This window comes from Aythya ferina (assembly GCF_964211825.1).
Source record: "Aythya ferina genome assembly, chromosome: 4".
Lineage (NCBI taxonomy): Eukaryota > Metazoa > Chordata > Aves > Anseriformes > Anatidae > Aythya > Aythya ferina.
This window is the reverse complement of record NC_140300.1, coordinates 44,803,332-44,823,881: the sequence shown is the minus strand read 5'-3', so window position 1 is coordinate 44,823,881 and position 20,550 is coordinate 44,803,332. Positions and strand designations below refer to the sequence as shown.

At 41.8% G+C, this 20,550-nt stretch overlaps 1 protein-coding gene and 1 long non-coding RNA gene across 7 annotated transcripts in view; one reads left to right on the top strand and one right to left on the bottom strand.

The window, feature by feature from the left end:
- Positions 1–2,202, top strand: part of FBXW7 (F-box and WD repeat domain containing 7) — a 164,655-nt gene extending 162,453 nt beyond the window's left edge. For all 4 annotated transcript variants that reach the window (XM_084516802.1, XM_084516801.1, XM_084516803.1 and 1 more), the window contains one exon: positions 112–2,202. In XM_084516802.1, coding sequence (XP_084372928.1) covers positions 112–380 — 269 coding nt within the window. In that variant the 3' untranslated portion in view covers positions 381–2,202. The remainder of the gene's footprint in view (positions 1–111) is intronic.
- The window catches only part of LOC311435614, a 211,857-nt gene that overhangs the window by 4,877 nt on the left and 186,430 nt on the right, over positions 1–20,550 (bottom strand). The gene's annotated exons all lie outside the window — the stretch shown is intronic.

The window sequence follows — 20,550 nt, the reverse complement described above, 5'->3', positions numbered from 1 at the left end:
GCATCTAATAGATAGAAACAGCTGTATGCAAATCGATGGATATTTATGTTAGATGCAGCGCTGGCTGTCCTTGAGTTCTAATTACAAAAATGTTCTGGTTTCCTCCTCTAGGTCCCAACAAGCATCAGAGTGCTGTGACCTGTTTACAGTTCAACAAGAACTTTGTAATTACCAGCTCAGATGATGGGACTGTAAAACTTTGGGACTTGAAAACGGGTGAATTTATCCGAAATCTAGTTACATTGGAGAGTGGGGGAAGTGGAGGCGTCGTGTGGCGGATCAGAGCTTCTAACACAAAGCTAGTGTGTGCGGTTGGAAGCCGAAATGGGACTGAGGAAACAAAGCTGCTGGTATTGGACTTTGACGTGGATATGAAGTGAAGGGCAGAAAGATTAATTTGTCCAAACGTGTAGACGATGTTCTCCTTTCCCTCCCCCTGAAAAAAAAAGAAAAAAAAAAAGAAAAAAGAAAAAAAAGAAAAAGGAAAAAAAAATCCCTTGTCCTTGGTGGTGCAGGATGTTGGCTTGGGGCAACAGATCCTAAAGACCTACAGACTACGAAGGAGAAGACAAAGATGATGAACTCTAACTGACAAGTGAGGCATTTGCTGTCTCGTCACATAAAAAGGCTACACTTTCGACCGGGGCAGCTTTGCAGAAATACGACTTTTGAAATGAAACCAGGTGCAATTATTTCTTTAATTTCCTCCAACTGCTTCCTTCAGCAATTTGGAGGTGAAAAAATAATAATGTTACAGTTCTTGTTAACAGGTTATTTTACCACAAAGATCTCGAAAGAAGCTGCACATGCAAGCCTGCTCGTGCACCCCTGGGCCCCCTGGGTCCGGGCAGCCCCTCCGAGCAACGCGCTCTCCCCTCGCCCCGCTCTGAGCAGGGGTTGGAGCAGACGACCTCCAGAGGTCCCTCCCAACCTCTACGAGCAGTCACTGGTTGACTTTCAAAAACTAGAGAGCATCTGCAATGACAACAAAAACAAAAGCAAAACCAGAAAGAGTCCATTCCTGGTGTGGAAAAGCTGAAATATTACTGTGAATTGTTTTGTACAGTTTTATCAGAGCTTTTTCTTTTTTTTCTTTTATTCCTTTTTTTTTTTTTTTTTTTTTTTTGCCAACCATTGCCAATGTCAATCACAGTATTAGCCTCTGTTTAATCTATTTACTGTTGCTTCCATCTACACTCTTCAATGCATAAGTTGCTCTGAGGTGGCAAGTTGTCCTGGGTTTTGAGAGTCCTCTGATGGATTTAATTCGCAATGCTGGTGCTAGAAGTAGGTCTTCAATTACGGGATTGTTGTCCCACCCCTGTACTGTATTCCCAGTGGCCAAACTTATTTATGCTGCTAAATGAAAGAAAGAAAAGCAAATTATTTTTTTTTATTTTTTTTTCTGCTGTGACGTTTTAGTCCCAGACTGAATTCCAAATTTGCTCTAGTTTGGTTACAGAAAAAGACTTTTTGCCACTGAAACTTGAGCCAACTGTGCCTCTAAGAGGCTGAGAGTGGAAGAGTTTCAGACAATTAAGAGTGAAGTTTGCCTGCAAATAAAGAATTGAGTGTGTGTGCAAAGCTTATTTTCTTTTTTCTGGGCAAAAATTAAAACACATTCCTTAGAACAAAGCTATTGCAGCCTGTTCTGTGGGGAAATTTTTCTTTGTGAGGGCTGTGGTGAATGGAATGAACATACATTAAAAAAAAAAAAAACTGACAAAATTTTTAAAAAATATTATAAAATACAAAAATGAAATAAAGTTGCTGGTCAGTCTTAGTGTTTTACAGTATTTGAGAAAAAAAAACAACTGTTACAGTTATTGCTGGGAGGAACTGACAGAGCAAAAACTTACGTTTTTGTAAAGATGTCACATGCAAACAAAATGAGAAATGAAAGAGTCAAATGGTTTGCCTCATTCTCCAAGAGCCACAACTCAAGCTGAACTGTGAAAGTGGTTTAACACTGTATCCTAGGCGATCTTTTTTCCTCCTCTTTTTTTTTTTTTTGTTTTTGTTTTTGTTTTATTTATAGTCTGATTTAAAACAATCAGATTCCAGTTGGTTAATTTTAGTTATGTAACAACCTGACATGATGGAGGAAAACAACCTTTAAAGGGATTGTGTCTATGGTTTGATTCACTTAGAAATTTTATTTTCTTATAACTTAAGTGCAATAAAATGTGTTTTTTCATGTTAGTATGTCTTTTTTTTTTCCTTTCTATTTCTTGGGGTTAATTTAATACTATACATCCTATGGAGCCTAAAGCAGGTCAAGTTGCTCAGCTTACTGGTAGATGCTAAAATATGTCTCAGGACTTTTTATGTAACACTTCCACAAACAGGTGCACGAGCGTCCTCTCCTTCAGTTGCCGTATAGGATTTGTCACACGGCCTTCAAAAAACATGCGGTAAAGCCATTAGCTTCCTAGCGCTAGGAACGTGTCAGGATTTGACTCTGGAGGGAGTCAGCTATAAAAAGCATCTGAAGTACATAAAAACTTCTCCCAATAGCATCTTGTTACTGCATCTTAAATTGAAACTTGATGTTTATTATTTATGGATTTCAATCAATTGATTGCAGTCTTAACAGCGGAGAGTACATCCATAAATGCAACTAAAATCAAAGTTAGGATCTGGGGCAGGTTGAAATAAAGACTACAGAAAAAAACAATCCCACAACATTCCAGATCAGTCCAACAGCAGCTCTATCAGAAACCAAGGTAAGCCATCAGCTGCCTTAGAAACCTACCAACTGAGAGAGAGTCTGTTTCTCTCTTAAATCTCCTTGACCAAAATTACTGTTTTTGTCTGTGCCTTTTCCGTCAGGGCACACAATTTACCTGTTTGTGACAGTTTTCCCTATAGAAAACTGTAATTAAAATAAACAACAGCAAAAAAAAAACACACAAAAAAAAATCCAAACCAAAGCATTAGAAGAGAAACTACATGGATGGAAGAGACAAATATTTATATACTTATACATCAATGACTACGTGCTTATTCAAATGTAGTTCCAATTCCCACATTATGCAAAACGAGTAATGCTGAAGGATCACACTTCCATCTGGCCTCTAGAGATTAAAAAGCCATACAAAATGACTGAGCAGCAACAAATTGTAAAAAGCTGTTCATTGAGTTGGTGTTTAAGGAAAAAAAATTGCAGTAAGCCCCAACACATAAAGCTATGATTGTCCTGGTATTTACGTAAAGACAATTAAAAAGCTAATCCTCCCATCTCAAGTGACAGCCTCCGACTGCCACAACTTCAGCGCGTAGCTCGGGCACGCACCCCTGGGGGCCGGCAGAAATGCTCAGTGCGGGGCCAGGCCCTGGTGTGGGGACGCTGCTCAGCTGAGAACACGGGTAGGACTCTCGGCCACCCCGAAAACAGGTACGTCAGCCTGGGCTGAGCTACTTACGATAGGGGATGGAAATAGAATGGTACGAGATGAATATTTAATGCAGGGACCTGAGCAACAGCTTTTAAGATTATGTAATTTTCTTCCGCGATTTGTAAAAATTGCAACAACATGTTTTCAAAGAGCAAAGGCACTTGCCTATCTGCACGGGAGAATGAGAGATTTCTGAGTAACATTGCGCTGGAGGGCAGGAATACAAATCAAGGCAGAAGACTGAAATGACTGAAGAGGAAGAATAACATCCAAATCGGTTCAAGCTGTGTGTAAGTACACTTTAAGCAGCCAATATGACCAGGATCAAAGTGTGCTTAACTAGAATTCAAAAGTTTTCCAGTTAATAGCATAGCTCCAACACTATCTCAACTGTTCAAATTAATACAGACCAGCTTGAACCTGTTAAGCAAACCACATTTCTAGCTTCCTTTATCCCAGATGTTGATAAAAAGTACTGCCTGCAAAGTCAAGATGTGATAGACTGTCACATATTAACTACAAAAATCAGAACCGTACTTAACATTTACTTTCTAAAGCACTTTTCCTCTTTGATAAAACAACTCCGTGAAGGTGTGTTAGCATTCTAAAGTCTTCTGGTTTTGTTAAACACTCTGTTTAGGTTTGCAGGCATTCACATTGCTTATGAGATACCTGAACAACGTAGCTCAAAGAGCAGAGGTTTGTTAATTTATTAAAGCGACAGCATTTCAAAAATAGGCCTGTACTAAACACATGATTTGTAAGAAAGCGTTCACACAGCTTTTCTCTACAGCACCCTTCATGCTACCATATTCACTGAAACCTTCAGTTCACTTTGTTTAGTTTGGCAGCACCTGCTCCAATCGAGGCTGTTTAGACATCATCTCGTCTTCATTTTGTGTAATTAGATTTTGATTTTTAGGGTGGGTATTTTTCTTTTTTTAAAATAAAAACATTTGTGAATACTAGCATAAGATCTGAACTGCTTTACGCTCTCAGTATGCGTGCACTTGTTGAATCTAGTGGCTTATTCATCGTAGATTATATCAAAACAATAGCGGCAGCTACCCTAGAGAGATAATTACACCAGTGTTTCTGGACTCTTGTCTTATTGCTGATTCCCTTATTTCCCTTTATTTTAGCTCTAGAAGGAGCTTCATAATTTTCTCCTGTATCTGAAGCCAAGTCAACAACACTAAAAGGCTTTTGTGCAGTTGTTCTTTTTGAGCTGTGCCTCTCTCTAGCCAGCAATAAGCCAGCCAGAACTGGCACTGCCACTTCCTCCAAGATCCCGTTCCTGTGGGCTCACACACCCATTTACCTCCTCGAGAGCTAAACGCAGCCATTTCACAGCTGCATCGACACCAGTTCGTGGTTCAGAACTAATCCAGCACCTCAAAAATACACTCACGTGGGCACTGGGTCTTCAGGCCCAACACACTGGTGCTATCCAAGCAGGCCTTCGCCAACCCTCTCCCAGAGCAACATGGCTCCTGATGTGCAACCAATTCCCATCCAAACAGGGGGAGCAGAAAACAGCATCCACCAGATACCACTGGGGAGTTTTTGCCAAACAAACAAACAAAATAAACAAATAAATAACAGGACAGATGTCTTCAACTGTCTTTCAGCACACTTTCCTGGGGTTTTTTACTAATCTGCTTATGGAATCCAGTGTAAAAGAAATACAAATCTCATTGTCTGGCCAAAGTTTTCCACCAGCAAGTCCGCAGCTGAATCATTCAGAAAAGGGAGTCACTAAATTCTGGGATTAGATAGGCAAAAGACACAGACTGTAACAGTCAAAAAGAAAAATCATTTGAGTCACGCTGACCACACAACTGTTAATTACTCGAAGGGCAATATCCAAACATACCGACTACTGAATCTCAAAGAAAGGGGAGAGTATTTTCTCTCCATCTCCTGTCATTTTACCTATAGCCTTGATCCTTGACCCTGTTACTGCTTGAAAATGCACGCTGTTTGAGGTGTTTAGTATTTTATGATGTTTATGATGAAGGATACGACCTATATGAGATACATTAGGTTTTTCAAACTTCTAAAAATTGCATATATTCCAACATTTTTCAGTGACATGGTTCCTCAACCATCAGTGCAGGTTTGCAAACGAAATGGCTGCTTTAACAGAAAAGCTGTTCCCTCCTGCAACAGTCTGACAAAACTAGGCGTCCCCAAAAACTCAGCAGCCCTTATGGGCTCTTGCTCCCTGTTCAAGTTGCCGAATGGCCCAGCAACTGTAGGAGTACCTCAGAGGACAGCAGTGGTGCATTGTGCTGCCTGCAGCGCGCACTGCTGAGGCGAAACACTGCAGCACTCCGTGGGACTGCAGTTGCCTAAGACCCATGGCTTCATGCCCACGCACACGCTGCATTGCTCAGCCCAGACGTCCACAAAAGTCCTATACAATCATGACTAAGCATCACCTGGCCAGGACAGATCTCCCACCAGCTAGAGCCAGCCAAAACCATTAATCACAGAAGAACCCAGCAGTTGTTTTTAAACCACACACTGTGCAGGGCAGTGGAAGGTGAGCAGACCTCCAAAGGCATCCTCCAGCCCTCCTCTGTCCTCACCTCAGCCTTGCTCAGACCCAATGTCAGCTACCCGGTCCCCATTCACAAGCTGGTTTGTCCCAGCACAGCAGCAATAACTTCAGAAAAAGAAGATTATTTGTCCTCTGCATGTCTCTGTGCTGCTGGAATCTATTCTGTGCTTTCTGCCACTTTCTTCACAAGGACAACACGACCTCAGCCTAACACGAAATGCTCCGAGGGAGTCCATGAGATGAGAATGCATCATTCAGCCTGGAGCGAGATGTTTGTCATCAGCATTGCTAAAACGATTTCCACCTTGAGACTAGACTGAAAGTAATGTTCTAGACCTGCTGCAATCAGACACATTTCAAGTTGATTTCAATATCCTATTTTTTTTCAGACACAGAGCTTTTAATGCCACAAACCTCATCTGGCCTGGGTGTCTCCACGCCTGCACAACAGGCACATCTAAGAGGCAAGATCGTGAGTTAGGTTGCACAGAATCTGGGTGAGCTCACGGTCTACAAACAGGGAACAAGCATGCAAGGTCAGTGTAAGCTGGATCTGAAATGGCCTGTGAAAAATCAGAGGAAAGCAGGTGCAATGAATCTGGGGCTTTTTTTGTCCAATAAATATAAGTCCTACAACAACTGCTTGGGGGTATTTCATCATCCTCATCAACAAAGCATAGGAGCAAACTTTCTTTATGAAGCCTTTGGTCTGCCTGGCCTGTAATTGAGAACAGGACCAGCCACGTTGGCTCTGACTTGCAGGAACCTCTCTTACCTGGGGCGGGTTGTTTGATGGGAAGATGAATGGAACGGCCCCAAACTTCTGTCTGGCTCATCACGGCAGTCAGGCAGATGTCTGAGATGCAGGTTTTGCATGGTGCTTACGGTGCGCTATTCGAGAAGGCTTTGTTCTTTTAATTTTAAACAGGATACGTGGAATGCAGAAGATCCAAAAACTTCAAAGGCGCTTGCCATTGCCAAAGGAGCTGCATTTTGACTAAGTTCAGCCTCTAGATTACATATTCAAATCTGACAGTGTGGGAAGATGCTCACACCTTCAAGAGGCTTGAAGATTTCTAACGAATTGAGGCATTCAGATTAGTTGGCTATAAACACCAACGTGGTAAATTGAGCAGTACGACTGTTCCTAAATGGGAGTTTTATTTTCAGCTCCACTGTTGAAATGGATTTCTAATAATACCACAGCTTTGCAGATACATAAACAACATAAAGCAGGTTTCCTTTACCCTGGTGTACAGAACTGAGTAGTACATTTCCCTCTCTTTTCAAACTGCCATTTGCTTTTAGGTTTCCTGATACATTTCATTGCTGATTTTAAATTTTTACATTATAGTTTGGAAAAAATAAAGCACTGAAAAGCTGCTGACTAGACAGGACTCCAACATTTTTCCTTCAGACTGTTTGCTGCTACTTGTGTGCTTTGGTGTTCCTCCTGTCAATTCTCAGCTGACAGGAGTGTATGTTTCTATTAACTAGCATACACATTTTCCCAAATAATTAAGATTTATAGAAACATGTTATACTGCTGTCCCCTGTGGAAAAGTTTCTTATTTTTTTCTGCTGGTGTTTCTGATGCTGATTTACACCACGCATTAGGCATGCACTGGATTCTCTCTTTACCATTCTGCTGACTACTGCCACACTTCAAATATCCCATTTCATCCAAAGCAACATAGTAATGCAATGTTCCTCGTGCCCAGCCTCACATCCCACACAATTTGCCATTACATTTCATGAGCAGATATATATCCAGACATGACTGGGTTCCCCTGTTCACAGGCAGCCACTCACCAGCAGAACCAGCTCTTGAGACCTCACCGTTCATGGCTTTTGGCCACATGGCAGAACAGGAAGAACCCAGGTCAGAGGCACAGCAAGATGGAGGAATGCACCTCTGAGTGAGAATGCCACTAATACAGCCACCAACCAGTAAAGCTAGGAGGGATATGGCTCCACTAAGGCCACAGCTCTCCAATATTAGTTCAAAAACTCAAGATTATAACCTATATTTTAAAAAGTTTCAACCTATGTGTTCATTTCTACATACATTCACATACTGAAACACTTCTTGCTTTACATATTTTTATAAAAAAAGACTTGCGGACATAATAACCTGTTTTCCTCATTTCTTCCCTCGTTTTCATTTTCTCTGACACTTGCACTTCAGTTTCCTCATGTTTCACTTCCTCCTTTGTTATGTCCCTATTGCTTTTCTTTTAACACTTTACTACTCATGTTCCCTGTTTTTCACATTTTTTTTCTTCCTCGTCTTCCCCTATTCCCAGACCTACCCCTTCACTTAAAACTTTAATATGCAGCTGCACTCTCCTCTTTCTCCTTCATCCCAAGACATGAGCGGGTACACTACTGTCTTTTTCATGCCACTCTCATAAATACAAGATATACGGGACATATATAAGACTGATGTGAAACAAATACAGAGCCCTCTGAAAAAAATCATTTATTTATCTGCTTCAGCATTAAAGATCCAAAATTCCTCTCTTCACAATCCACAGGTGACTCAAATGGTCTGACAGCAGTAGGATCAGGCCCTCTAACCATGGCCCAGTTTATCTCCAATTTCACAAACAACCGAGCAACAAGGATTGCCTAATTAATGCTCATTAAACCTCCTCCCTACTGTTTTCTGCCAAAAGACAGTATTTTCCTAAAAATTATGTATTATCTTGCTCATTAGGAAATCTAATGTGTAAAGGCAAGTCTGAAAGTATTCCTCATTAGGAAACATGGGTGATGCAGGCTTTTCTAAATCCAGGCAGAATTCAGGAGATACTTTTGGTAAAAAGTCTCAAGACAAGCGCAGAAACCATCACCCCACCAGATGCCTGTTTGTTTCATAGAGTTATGCATAAACAAGAATGTGAGGCTGCAAATGAACCCCTATTCCAAACCCAACAGCGGCGGCTGATTTTCCTTCCGGTACCACCACCACAGCGCAGCTGGGGTAGGGCAGGCTGTCAGGGTATGTTAGGAATCACGTATAAAGCACGTCTAAAGCAATCTACTACACATTGCTCACTAATTCTTAATATACAATGACAGCGTAGGCAATAAAAGCTCCAGAGCCAGCGTGATGATGTGACTGCACACTGGGTATACGACCCGAGTGCTGGTGAAATGTAACTGTTGTAGTGACACACTATATAGCCAGCTGAAAAAAGTCTGGGGCATCCTGCACTGCTCTGAGATTTGCCTTCTGCATAGTGTTAAACCACCGTGACTTATTCAAAGAGATAAGCAACTGTTAAGAAGGACACAAACTGTCCAAAGCAACAAAGCCACAGATAAGACACCTGGTCTCTGCAGGGCAAAAAGCAATACAAACAACCGCCACAACAAGAACAAACCAAACCAGCAAAACTCCAAACCAAATCCCAGCATCTTTCATCTGCATGTTTCATTTCAGCTTAATAATAACATTACCGAGTGCAGGTGACCTCCTCACCTCGCGAACGCGTGCCCACCCATCCCCAGCACAAGCTCTTTGTGCGCCTCACTCACAGGCTCTATGGCTGCATTTACTCAACGAGAAAGATAAATAGGATTTGCCTTACATTTGGTTGTGGGTTGTTTGTTTTTTGTTTTTTTTTGTTTTTTTTTTTTTTTGTTTTGTTTTGTTTTGTTTTGTTTGTTTGTTTGTTTGTTTGTTTTCCTCATTTTATTCAAGCATTTTGCTTTTGTTTTGTTGTATTACAAGTAGGCAGAACAACAACCATTGCATTTCCCCATGGCTTCAACAAAGCTGGCAATAGATGGGTGTTGCTGCTTATCCTCTCTAGGGTGTAGAATGATTATATCAGAGAAAATAAATTAGAATTAGACGGAGTTTCGAAGCCCAAAAAGCACGACATGTGACTAGCATTGTATCTAGAAAGCCTGAGGTAAAGAACCGTCCCCACTGACAGCCCGCCTAATCCCCGTACAGCCAACAAGAGGCACCACGCAGCACACAGCAGCAGTTAAACCTAACAGTAAAGGGAACAGGAGCTTTTCCACAGACATGAGGAGCGCACCAGAGAAGAAGAAAACCCCACGGGCCTCACAGCAGCACACTGCGATGTGCTCTGGGGTAGTCCACGCATGGCTCCCGTTGCGCAGCCTGATTTATCAGGCAGCGCGGTGCAGACAAAACTGATCTGACAGGAAGACAAGAGTTCCTTTCATCTTTGACTCTCCAAACAAATTATGCTCTCTAATTAATGCCCAAACCCAGTCATTTGTGCAGAGAAACCCGAGCTCCAGTTTTCTGCACCAGAGGAGGGCCCTCCTCCTCGCCACAGGTGGCGCGCGCTGAGGGGCCTGCGGCCTCCTCTGCCTGCCGGGCCTACACACCCTGTCAAAGGGCGGCTTTCGCCACGGCTCTGCTCTAAAAATTTGGATTATTGCCCCTAAACATTGCTCTTACTGTCACATTGGGGTTTGGTTTGCAGAAGAGGTGAGACAAAGACGCCCCTTCACAAGGTGTATTCGTCCTTTTAGCTCTGCCATAAACAGGACGACGTCCTCCAAGTCGCACAATCCATGAAATGGCGGCACAGGTCCCTCACGCTAGGCTCTGGCCTGCATTTCACGACTCCTCTGCTGCACCCACATTAGAAACAACTTTTCAGGAAAGATAGCTATTTCATCCTGTCCTTACAAAACGCAGAACACCTACTTTTGGTGTGACCCTCATCTCTCTGCCAGATGGGGAGTAAAACTGCACCGCTCTTGGGGAGCCACGCATGTTTTGGAGAGCCACTCCAGCTCGGCAGCCTGCTGTGGGAGGCGGAGTGCCTTTTGAGATTAGCGTCTGGTAGCGAGAGCATCTTCCTGCCTAAGTTTCCATCTCACATGTTCTCAGACATTTTCCAGCATCCACCCGATGTGCATCGAACAGTGAGCAATTGAGAGTTCAAGCAAATGATATGGAGGAATGGATAATTAGCCCCTAGGAATGCATCCAGCTACAGTTATACTCCATGAAGGTTGGAGACCCAATCCTCCTCAATTAAATCTGATACTGAAGGAATTTATAGGGCTTTATCCAAGCTACTAATTCGCAATTTTACTGCAAACAATTTACAATCAAATGAAGTGAAAGCTAGAAGCAAAGAGTACATTAATGACCTAATTTTCCTTTTGCGTTTCTCTTAGTTTTATCTTCCAGATAAGACCAATCTTAACATTGCAAAAATATGCCAGTAAATAAATACAAACTATTTTATTTTCGTTATTACCGCATAAAAGCTGAATTGCGAATCTGAACTTCAGCGTTGCCTTCTGCTGAGGACAGACTCGTATTGCCAACCTCCACTAACAGAAACTGGGAAAATATCACCACTTCTCACACCGAAAATTCGTGCCCCAGCAAAGCAGTACAAAACGTACCACAGTATCTGAGTAGAAAATCTAGCATTCTGGGCTAGCAATATGCAATCTGTAAATCATACAGCCATGTGAGCTATAAGATGTGACTTAAAAATACAATAAATATGCTTTCAGAAAGGAAGCATCAGTGCCAAAGCAGCTATTTGCAATACTCCACTGGAGCTCTGTCTGCACCAGAAGAGATCAAGGTGCAGCCTAAATAAGAGAATTTTTATTAGGTCTAAAGGCACTGGTCAAGTGACAAAGACCTCGGTCCAGGGGTTGCTCTTTCACAGGAGAGCAGTCAGCCTGTGGCTTGCTCCTAAACGAGACATCCTGCTGCACTCTGGAAGGGGCACTAGGGCTGAGCTGACCCGCTGAGACAGTCAGGTAACTCATGTGTTTATGAACAGCTGATTCTTTGGAGGTTTAGTGAGCTGAGCTGGCTCAAGAGGGTCAGTCAGCCACCAACACAAGGGAAGCAAGTGGCCAGGAGCAAGGCAGGGCTGCCTCTCCCAGCCACAGAATGCTGCTAAGACCTCAGGAGACACTGAGTCGGGTCAACATCTCAAAGCTGTCTCCTTCAATTCTCTCTTCTCCTGTTTTACTTTCATCCCATGCTCGCCTGACGCCCCAACCCCCCAGAGCCATGTAGGAAAGCTGCTGTAGGAGCAGAAATCCCAACCACTGGTGAGAAGGTGTTCAGGGCCTGGGTCAAAACTTGCTGCTTTTGCCTCCAGATATACTTGTGCCGTGTTCACTTACCATGAGCCCCAGAGAAATGCACAGGAAGAACCTGCAGTTACACAGCTTGATCCCATCACAGAAAAAAAATCAGAGTCCTGTTTAAGATGTGAAATTGTGAGATGCTGAGACACATAACTGGGCAGAAGGCTGGCTCTGGCTTGACTTGGCTGAGCAATGTGAATCGGTAGGCCACCAAGGGAAGTAATACAGCAAGGTAAATGAAATTTGCTTTGCAGAATGCACTCTCTCCAATGAAATTTAAAAATGAAATGCTTTCTTCTTCCAGCTAAGCAAATACAATGCACAGCATTCTTCGGAACCAAAAGCGTATGATAGAAACATGAGGTGCAGTAAGCACTTCCCCTCGAGTGTCCTTCTTGGCTAACAAAAGAAGCAGCAAGAACCTGTACAGCTGAGCTAAGCATTAGTGCCCACAGAGAAACAAATATCAGCCCAGGTCTTGCTGGGCTGAGGTACAGGAAGAACAACCAGATCTGGATAATTTGAGCAGGACACCATCCTAAGCAGGAGTGCCTGGGGAGGCAGCGGAGCTCACCACAGAATACTTGGCAAAGCCAGGGAGTGGTATACAATTCCAGTTTTAAATCAGCCTTTGCACTCCACTACCCTGGAGCTGCTTCGTGGTGGTCCAGTCTTCCAGCACAAGGTGAGGTAGCTACAAGATGCCAACTGCCAACGGCCCCAGGCTGCTGCAGCTTTTCCTCAGGTGCAGAGGTTACCCAGGTACCCTTCCTGCCTTCCCTTCCTCACAATCGCCTTTGAATGCACAGTCATTAACCACAAAACTTTCCGCTACCCAATAAACATTTCAATCATTTCTCTATGCTAATCTTTTTTAAGGGTTTAAATTAGCTAAAACTTACATTTTGGCACCAGAGCAGGGCAAAAAGCTTTCAGAAAAGACCAACAGTATTGGTGAAAAACAAATTTGCCATCTACTTTGGCAACAAATTGCCAAAAGAGAGATTAGGCTGAACAGGCAGAGGCATAATTGGAAGACGAACACACACGTACAAGGAAAGGAGCATTTCAGAACTATGCATTTGGTGCCAATCATCTTAATGTGAGAAAACAATACAAGGATTCACTGGGCAGACACCCAAAGACTCCAAGAGACCTAAAATGCAAAGGATGTATAAAAGCTTTACACAAAATCTACAAATATTTGAAGGGTGTGAAGCTGGGAATTTTGTGGGTTCAAATGAAGAGAAAGATCTAAGCATAACAGGAAGAAATTAAGAGAAATAAGACCGCCAGGATAAAGATGTTTCACAGCAAAATTTAATAGGCAGCAAAATGGTTTCCCAAAGCAAGAAGCCGAAGTTTGAAAAACCTCGACTTTAAAAGCACATCAGAAAAAAAATATCTGAATAACAATCCAGATTTAAAACTTGGAAAACATGTAAGGCTGTAAATCACTGAGAAAAGAAGCGTACATGCTTTTAAAGATTTAGCCCTCAGCAAGGAACCATCTCGCAGAGAATATGCCACGCGATAGCAATACTGGGCTAGAGCTTTTCCCACTTGTAGCATGCATTTGTTTCCTTCCTCCTCCCTGCCCCCCAAGCCAATATCGACCATTTCCGCCATGCAGCAAAGTGGGACGTGTTCTGGCGATGTGCAATTACTCGTTGGAGCATGAACAGGACCGATATGCTGCAGTAATCTCAACGGTAGCCTCTAATGGAAGTTGTCTGCTTATTCCCATTTCCATCGGGACAGCAGCCTGTGATGCGACTCGACTGTCAGTCTGGGCTGACTGCACCCCTGAGACACCTCAACCGCTCAGCGTGCTGGGAGTCATCTTCAGAAACAACCTGCTTTGTCCCTACTTGACTCCATGCCAAGGGAGTCGCACAAACACCTCGGGATGTTTCAGTGCTACAGGTTACGTAACAGCTAAATTTCTGAAACCTTGTCTGAAACCCTCAGTTGTTCAAAAACCAGCAACAAAAGCCTCCTGATAATTAGCAAATTTTCCCTCTGATAGTCAGGAAACTGCAAAAATTTAATAAGGTTTCTCAGTTTCTTTATCTTCCCCTCCTGTAACTGCAGAACTGCTGATCTCCAAGCACATTTGGTTTCTTTTCTCTTTGTTTCATATGTAATGGTGTAGTCAGACCTGTTCCTTTCTGAACCCCTGTTAGGAACATCTCCCTGCTATTCTATGTACCAACATCCTTTAATCCCTTCCCTAATTTAAACATATTCTAAGTGGCACTTCGCTCTCTACTGGGACTCCAGAACAGCCACTTTATTAGGACAGCCCTACACAAACTTCACTTTCCAAGTGCAAGACGTTGCACTCACTCCTTGGAAGTATCAGTGCTGGTGAGGAGGCAAAAATCCCAACCTTCTCTTCCTCAGCAGCAAGACCAAGGGCTGCAAAAGGACCAGCTCATCATCTCCTGTGAGTCATTTCTGTAAGAGAAGTCACAGGTCTAGTGACACTGAAGGCTCTAAAAGGCTGTACAAAGAGCAGAATACCTTTTTTTTTTTTTTTCCTTTTTTTTTTTTTGTTTCTTCAGTGGAAGCCTGAAAAGGTTTCTGGAAAGTAAGGAAGTGTCACTTACAGAACATAGCCAAAACTTCTCAGCCCAAAATCTGCAGGTGCTTTAAAGAAATACCAGTATCATTATACTCATTTTGCAGATGGAAAAGCAAAAGCACAATAAGGTAATGCCAATCCCAGCATCATGAACTCAACTCAGATTTCCTGGAATTGTTCACTAAGATACAAATCCGTTCTTTATCCAAATTTATTTAACATGTAATGAAATAGATTCCAGAGAACTTGGCCTGCTCTACGTAGGAAAAACATAAAAATTCATATAACATTGGTTTTGTCTGTGCAAAAATCAAGATTATATGCAGTGATCTCCTTAGTCTTTATTTGGTTTCAACTGAAGAGAGGTTTGAGAGAAAAAGTAAGCTTAGAAAAATGAAAAGCATTACTTTAGGCTTGCACAACATAATCTTATTTTAAATTCTAAGGTGAAATTCTTGACCTAACTGGAGCTCCTACTGATTTCAGTGGGGCAAGGTTTTCACCTCTTAATGTGTGGTAAAGGGAAGGAGAAAAGATCACTTTCTACAGGCACTTTGAAGAAGTACTGCATTCAAAGCAAAGAAAAGTTAAGTCAAATATTTCATGTAAACTCTGTGAGCTCATTTCCCAGATGAGCTAGATATCTGCTGAGCTTGCCTTAAAGGGCAAAAAGCAAAGATGGCTTCACCTCCTAAATGTGGCCTGGGGCACAGTTATGATGATTTACCTTAAGACAGTTTAAATGCTCTTGGCTTATTCTGAGTGGAGATCACGTCTCCTGACAGCCAAAGATACTGAGGCACTGAGGTTAGGTCAGAACCCAGCCTCAAGTCTCTGGAATAAAATAGAAAAGGTACATTGCAAACAGCTGAAAAGGACAACAGCCATCATCTCAAAAAGCTGTCGGAGAACAGCTTTGTTAAAGATCAGGAGGGCAGTAATAGTAATTAAAAATAGTACATTAATTGAAAAGTTGAATTTTTCTTGCACGTTATCTGGCACCTACAATCGGATAATTGCAAGCAAGCATAAGTAAGAAGTGTCAGCCTGCCACAAGCAATGGCAACAACCTCGTGGGAGAGAAAAGTCTTCAGGAATTTGTGGAAGACAAAGCATTACTTAAAGACATGAAAGAAGCAGTTATACCGACAAGAAAAAGAAGAACGGGGAGGATCAGATTTCAGTACACCTACCAGTAACTGATAAGGTTAGAGAACAACAGAAATTTAATCTGCAGGCATGGACTGGATAGCAAGGTGATTGGTAACAGTCAACACAAATGGCATCAATCTAAACATTGTTAGAAAACCTACTAATGATGCCCTAACATACTTCAGGCAATATTTTCACAGTGAATCAAGGGGAATCTAAGTAGCATAAAGCAGGAATACTACTAGTTGAAAAACTGCATATGAAGGATAGCTATCAGCACTTCTTGTCTTAGTGAGACTCATGGAATGCAACCATTTCATCAGTGCCTGGGATGATGCCATACCCTTGCTGTGTTTGCAGCCCACATCAAGTTGCAGAGGGCACAAAGTGCTGGAGAACAGGAGTAGAATCCCAAACAATCCTAAGAAAATGGAAAAGTGGTCTGAAATAAATAGGATGTACCTTGGTAAAGACAAACGCTAAGTGTAATACTTCAGATCTTGTCAGCCAGCTGAAGGTCAGAACAATCAACTGCACAAATACTGGATGCAAAATCACTGGCTAGGAGACAGAAAAGGACCTGGGGGGTTAAAATGGCTCAGAAATCAAACATCAATCAACACTGTCACACTGCTGAGGAAGAAAATAAAAATCCTAAATGTTACAGTGCTAAGTGCTAACAAAGCTTCCTCTGAAGTAGCTTGCTCGGCTTACACTCCACATTTCCAAAAATCCACTGACAGCACACCACTCAGAGAGAATCTAGAGGAGAAGACAAGAATGAGCGATGTCTAGACAGCAGGCCATCGGAGCTAATGCTGAGAAGAACAAGAGGTGCTCTGTCTGAGGATGACAGAGACCAAGAAAAAAGCTAACACATATATAAAATGCACGAAACGTTGCTGCAAAAAGGAAAAAGTAAAATGTCCTCCATGTTCAGGTTCAGGGATATGAGAAAAACATCTTTGAATTAAATGCACTGGTTAGGTTTTCTTGCTGAATTTCTATCATGGAAATCTCTTTGAAAAGGTTAGACAAACCTCTAGTAGCAATGTTTCAGGTACAGCTCAGCTGCCCTGGAGATGGAGGCTAAACAGATAATCCCAAGGTCCCTATTTTACATGATTTTTTTATGATACACCCTACTTTTTGGAATGCTGCATATGATTCACTGGGCTTATCCGTCATTTGTAAATGACTGTTTTCAGTATGTTTTCTCTCTTTAGAAGTCACACAATTTTCTTAGCTCTGGTGATATTTCCCCCACAGTTTCCATGTGCAGCAGCATTTACTTCAGAACTTTGCGCGTCAGATATGCACATTTGAATAGCATGCAGTATTCATGACACTACCCTGGCTTAGCAAGGCACGGAGCCAACAATACTGAGAGCGTAGGCAAGGGAGAAACAGGAGGGAGCAAAGTCAGCAGCACTTGTGGAGGGAGGAGAATGTAAACTGGGAAGGGAAAAATGAAGGGAAAGGACCCAGATATACTCAGACCAGACCAGAGAGTAAAGAATTTCAAAGTTAGGGCAACACTCTGAATTTAGAGTGTGATCTGCCTTGTTAAAACTCCCCGCTGAGCATGCAGTTGTGCCCTACCTTTTATTTTAAGTCCCCCAGTCAGGATAAGCGGAGTAAAGAACCATGTTTATATTTGTTCTAGTTTATTGAACATGATCTTAAAATTGCATGGGGTAGAGGAAGGATGGAGCTGTCAAAGAAACCGGAGAACGGGAATAATTACATGTGGGCTTCATTGGGAACTGAAGTCAGAGGGGATTTTGACGTTTCTACTTCTTGAAACGGTCTGCAAAAAGGAATTTGAATGGGAACCAATAATTTGTAGAGAACTTTTATCCTTGTGGTAGATATCCCATTACTTCTATTTTCTTAAGTGAATTGTGGCAGAATCCATGAAAAAATTAAAATTTCCACTCTGTTCTTAGTCACTTCACTACTCTGCCTCCCAGTACACTGCTTTTCATTTAATTACTGCTCTAAGCAGAACTACGTTATATGCATATGCGATGTTTTGCTTTCCAACAGGCAGAGGAAGAATGTCAAGGTTTAGGGTACATCATTTTGACAGCTGTAGGAAGAGAATACAACATCCTTAGCAGAAAGAGACGGAAGAAACAATGGAGGTATGAGAGGTTGTTGAAAAAGGGAGAGAGGTGGAGGGGAGCTAGAGTAATGATTAGTAAGGGCAGCAGAGGAAGGAAGGGCGCGCAGAAGTGAAAAGATGTGGAACCGGCCCCTTCAGCTTTTACTCTGAACACTGAAGGGCATGATCCAAAACATCTTTGAAACTGATGCTAACATTTTATTCACCCTGCCACACCACTCGAAGTACTGCAGTTGCTAAACTGGAAGTGCAGAATGCAAGGCACTCGCTGTCTTTTGCTGTTTCACTTGGCAAACAACAGCTCCTACCTTATCTGCCTATCATTTTCACCATATTGCTCCACTGCTGCAAGGTCCTACCAATGCTATCATTACTCCAAAGGAACAGAAAGGGCCTCGGGCACTCTCTATCATTTATAGCACCGTATTAGTAAAATCAGTGAAGGTTTTTTTGATACAGCTAATGCATCAGCAGGCACAAGAGCCTTCTCTGCACTACAGCTCCTGCCACTCTGTTGTTTCTTCCTAAGCAGTGAATGCACGTATTACGGAAAGGAGCCAGGAAATCACCTGAGATGAGCAGATACAGAAAACCTTTTGTCCAAAGTACATTTATTTATACTGAAATTGTCAAATTTTGCCTGCTATAGTAATACATGAATTGAGCTGGGATGGTATTTTTCTGCCTGTTTAAATTGCATCTCTGCAACAGATGGAACAGAATAGTTGTAGCCGTAGGCCAAACTCTGAGAATTATTCTAGTGGTGGAGGTAATAATAATGATCACAAATGGCAAAATGAAGCAAAAGTTCACATTTAACTCATCAATACATTATTTTCATTCTTACCACAGAAAACTTGGCAATAGCTGCTCTCTGCTTGTGATCCTTTCTGAATGCAGCCAAAGACTCAGCGTGGGGTTTCCAAAAGTCATCTAAAGGACTTCAGAGCATAGCTGGGCAGGAATTTTGGTGTTTCTACTCCACAAACAATACTAACCTTTGGAACATAGCTAAGGAATATTTGTTCTATATAGGAATAAAAATTTAAATTATCCACGTTTCCTACAGAATGGGAATTTCAGGGTTTCCTTTCAAGTAAGCTAATGCTGCTAGGCTACTCTATAGCTAAGGATTGTAGGAACTGAAACACAGAGGAGCTGCAAGCATAGCAACTCTGAGAGGTGTCACAAGTCAGAAACATGGAATTTTCTGCTGTTAGCCAGCTGGTATGCAATCAAACAACCTGGGATTTGGGAAAAATGGCAGCTCACTATATTGCTATTAAAAGGTTATGTAGACACAGAGGCAATTCAGACAAGTTTCATGAAAGTACACCTGGAATTTGTTAAAAAGATAATACTAGTAATGAAGAGCAGAAGTAACCTCAGACAGAAGACTTACAAATCGATTTTGTGTGAAACCTATGACCTTATGGCATTTAGATCATTTAAAAAAATCCTTCCCTCCATTAATAACTAGTATGAAAATGTGAAGAAAGAGTTCATGCTCACATGCAACATATATCAGTGTATCAGTTATACTTACTAGGTGTCTTTTTGTAACTATGTATGATGGCCCCTAAAGGAATTGCAAGCCCTTGACAGCTCTTTAGTACTACGAGAAGTCTAACATCACAATATGAAGCTTATCTGGGCTGTTAGGTACTTGCCAGAGTATAACAGTACAGTACATTTTTGGGATGCTTAGTGCTAACACTTTCTTGCACTTCACAATCTTTCCAAGTGTTACACGAAGGGTACATAGTCTACAGGTAATTCATCTCTATCTTGCTTGTAATTAGACAACTTACAAATATCCATAAATGAATTGTGGGACCAAGAAACACAGAAAGGCTGGACTCCTCTAAGGGGGAATTAAAGCATGAATATTTGGCTGCTGCCTTAGAAGAATTAGAAATCTTTCAAAAATAATTAAAAAAAAATGTTTGGCATCGTTTTTTTACTCTTTTCCTCCTCAAATGCAATACCCCTATAGATAAGAAGCTATATGTTCCTGACAACACTTAACTGCAAAGCCATGTGAATATTTAAACTGAGCTGGAAACCCCTGGAAGGCAAGACAGCTTTTCAAGGTCTCGAACATTTTATTAAATTACACCTTTCTATGCTATAAGATCTTCTCACTGACCATAGCAAGCAGTAGGCAAGGAACCAGATTAAATCAGTTGCACAGCCACAAGGCGTAGCACAATAAAGAATCCATTACCCAAATCATTTTATATCTAAGCAAACGGAAAATGTAAAGGCATTTACATTAGCATCTGATGCGAATGTAAGCTCTGCAGTACTGATGGAGAAATGATAGTGCTGCTGTCCATACAGTGTGTGATTGCAATACTGGGCCAATCATTTATCAAACCGCCTCTTTAAAAAAATATATTAAATATGTGCATGCGCTCTGCATTATATGGTAGCAACTAAGCCAAGAAGCATTCTTTTCCTATTTGTTATCTGCCATCAATGCAAAATGGAAGCTGAAAAGTTAATATAAATCTTTTTTTTTTTTTTTCACTGAGTTTCCAAATAAAACCTGTATGTTTCTCTTAGAAATTCTTATCATTCTGAAGTCGATCGTGCA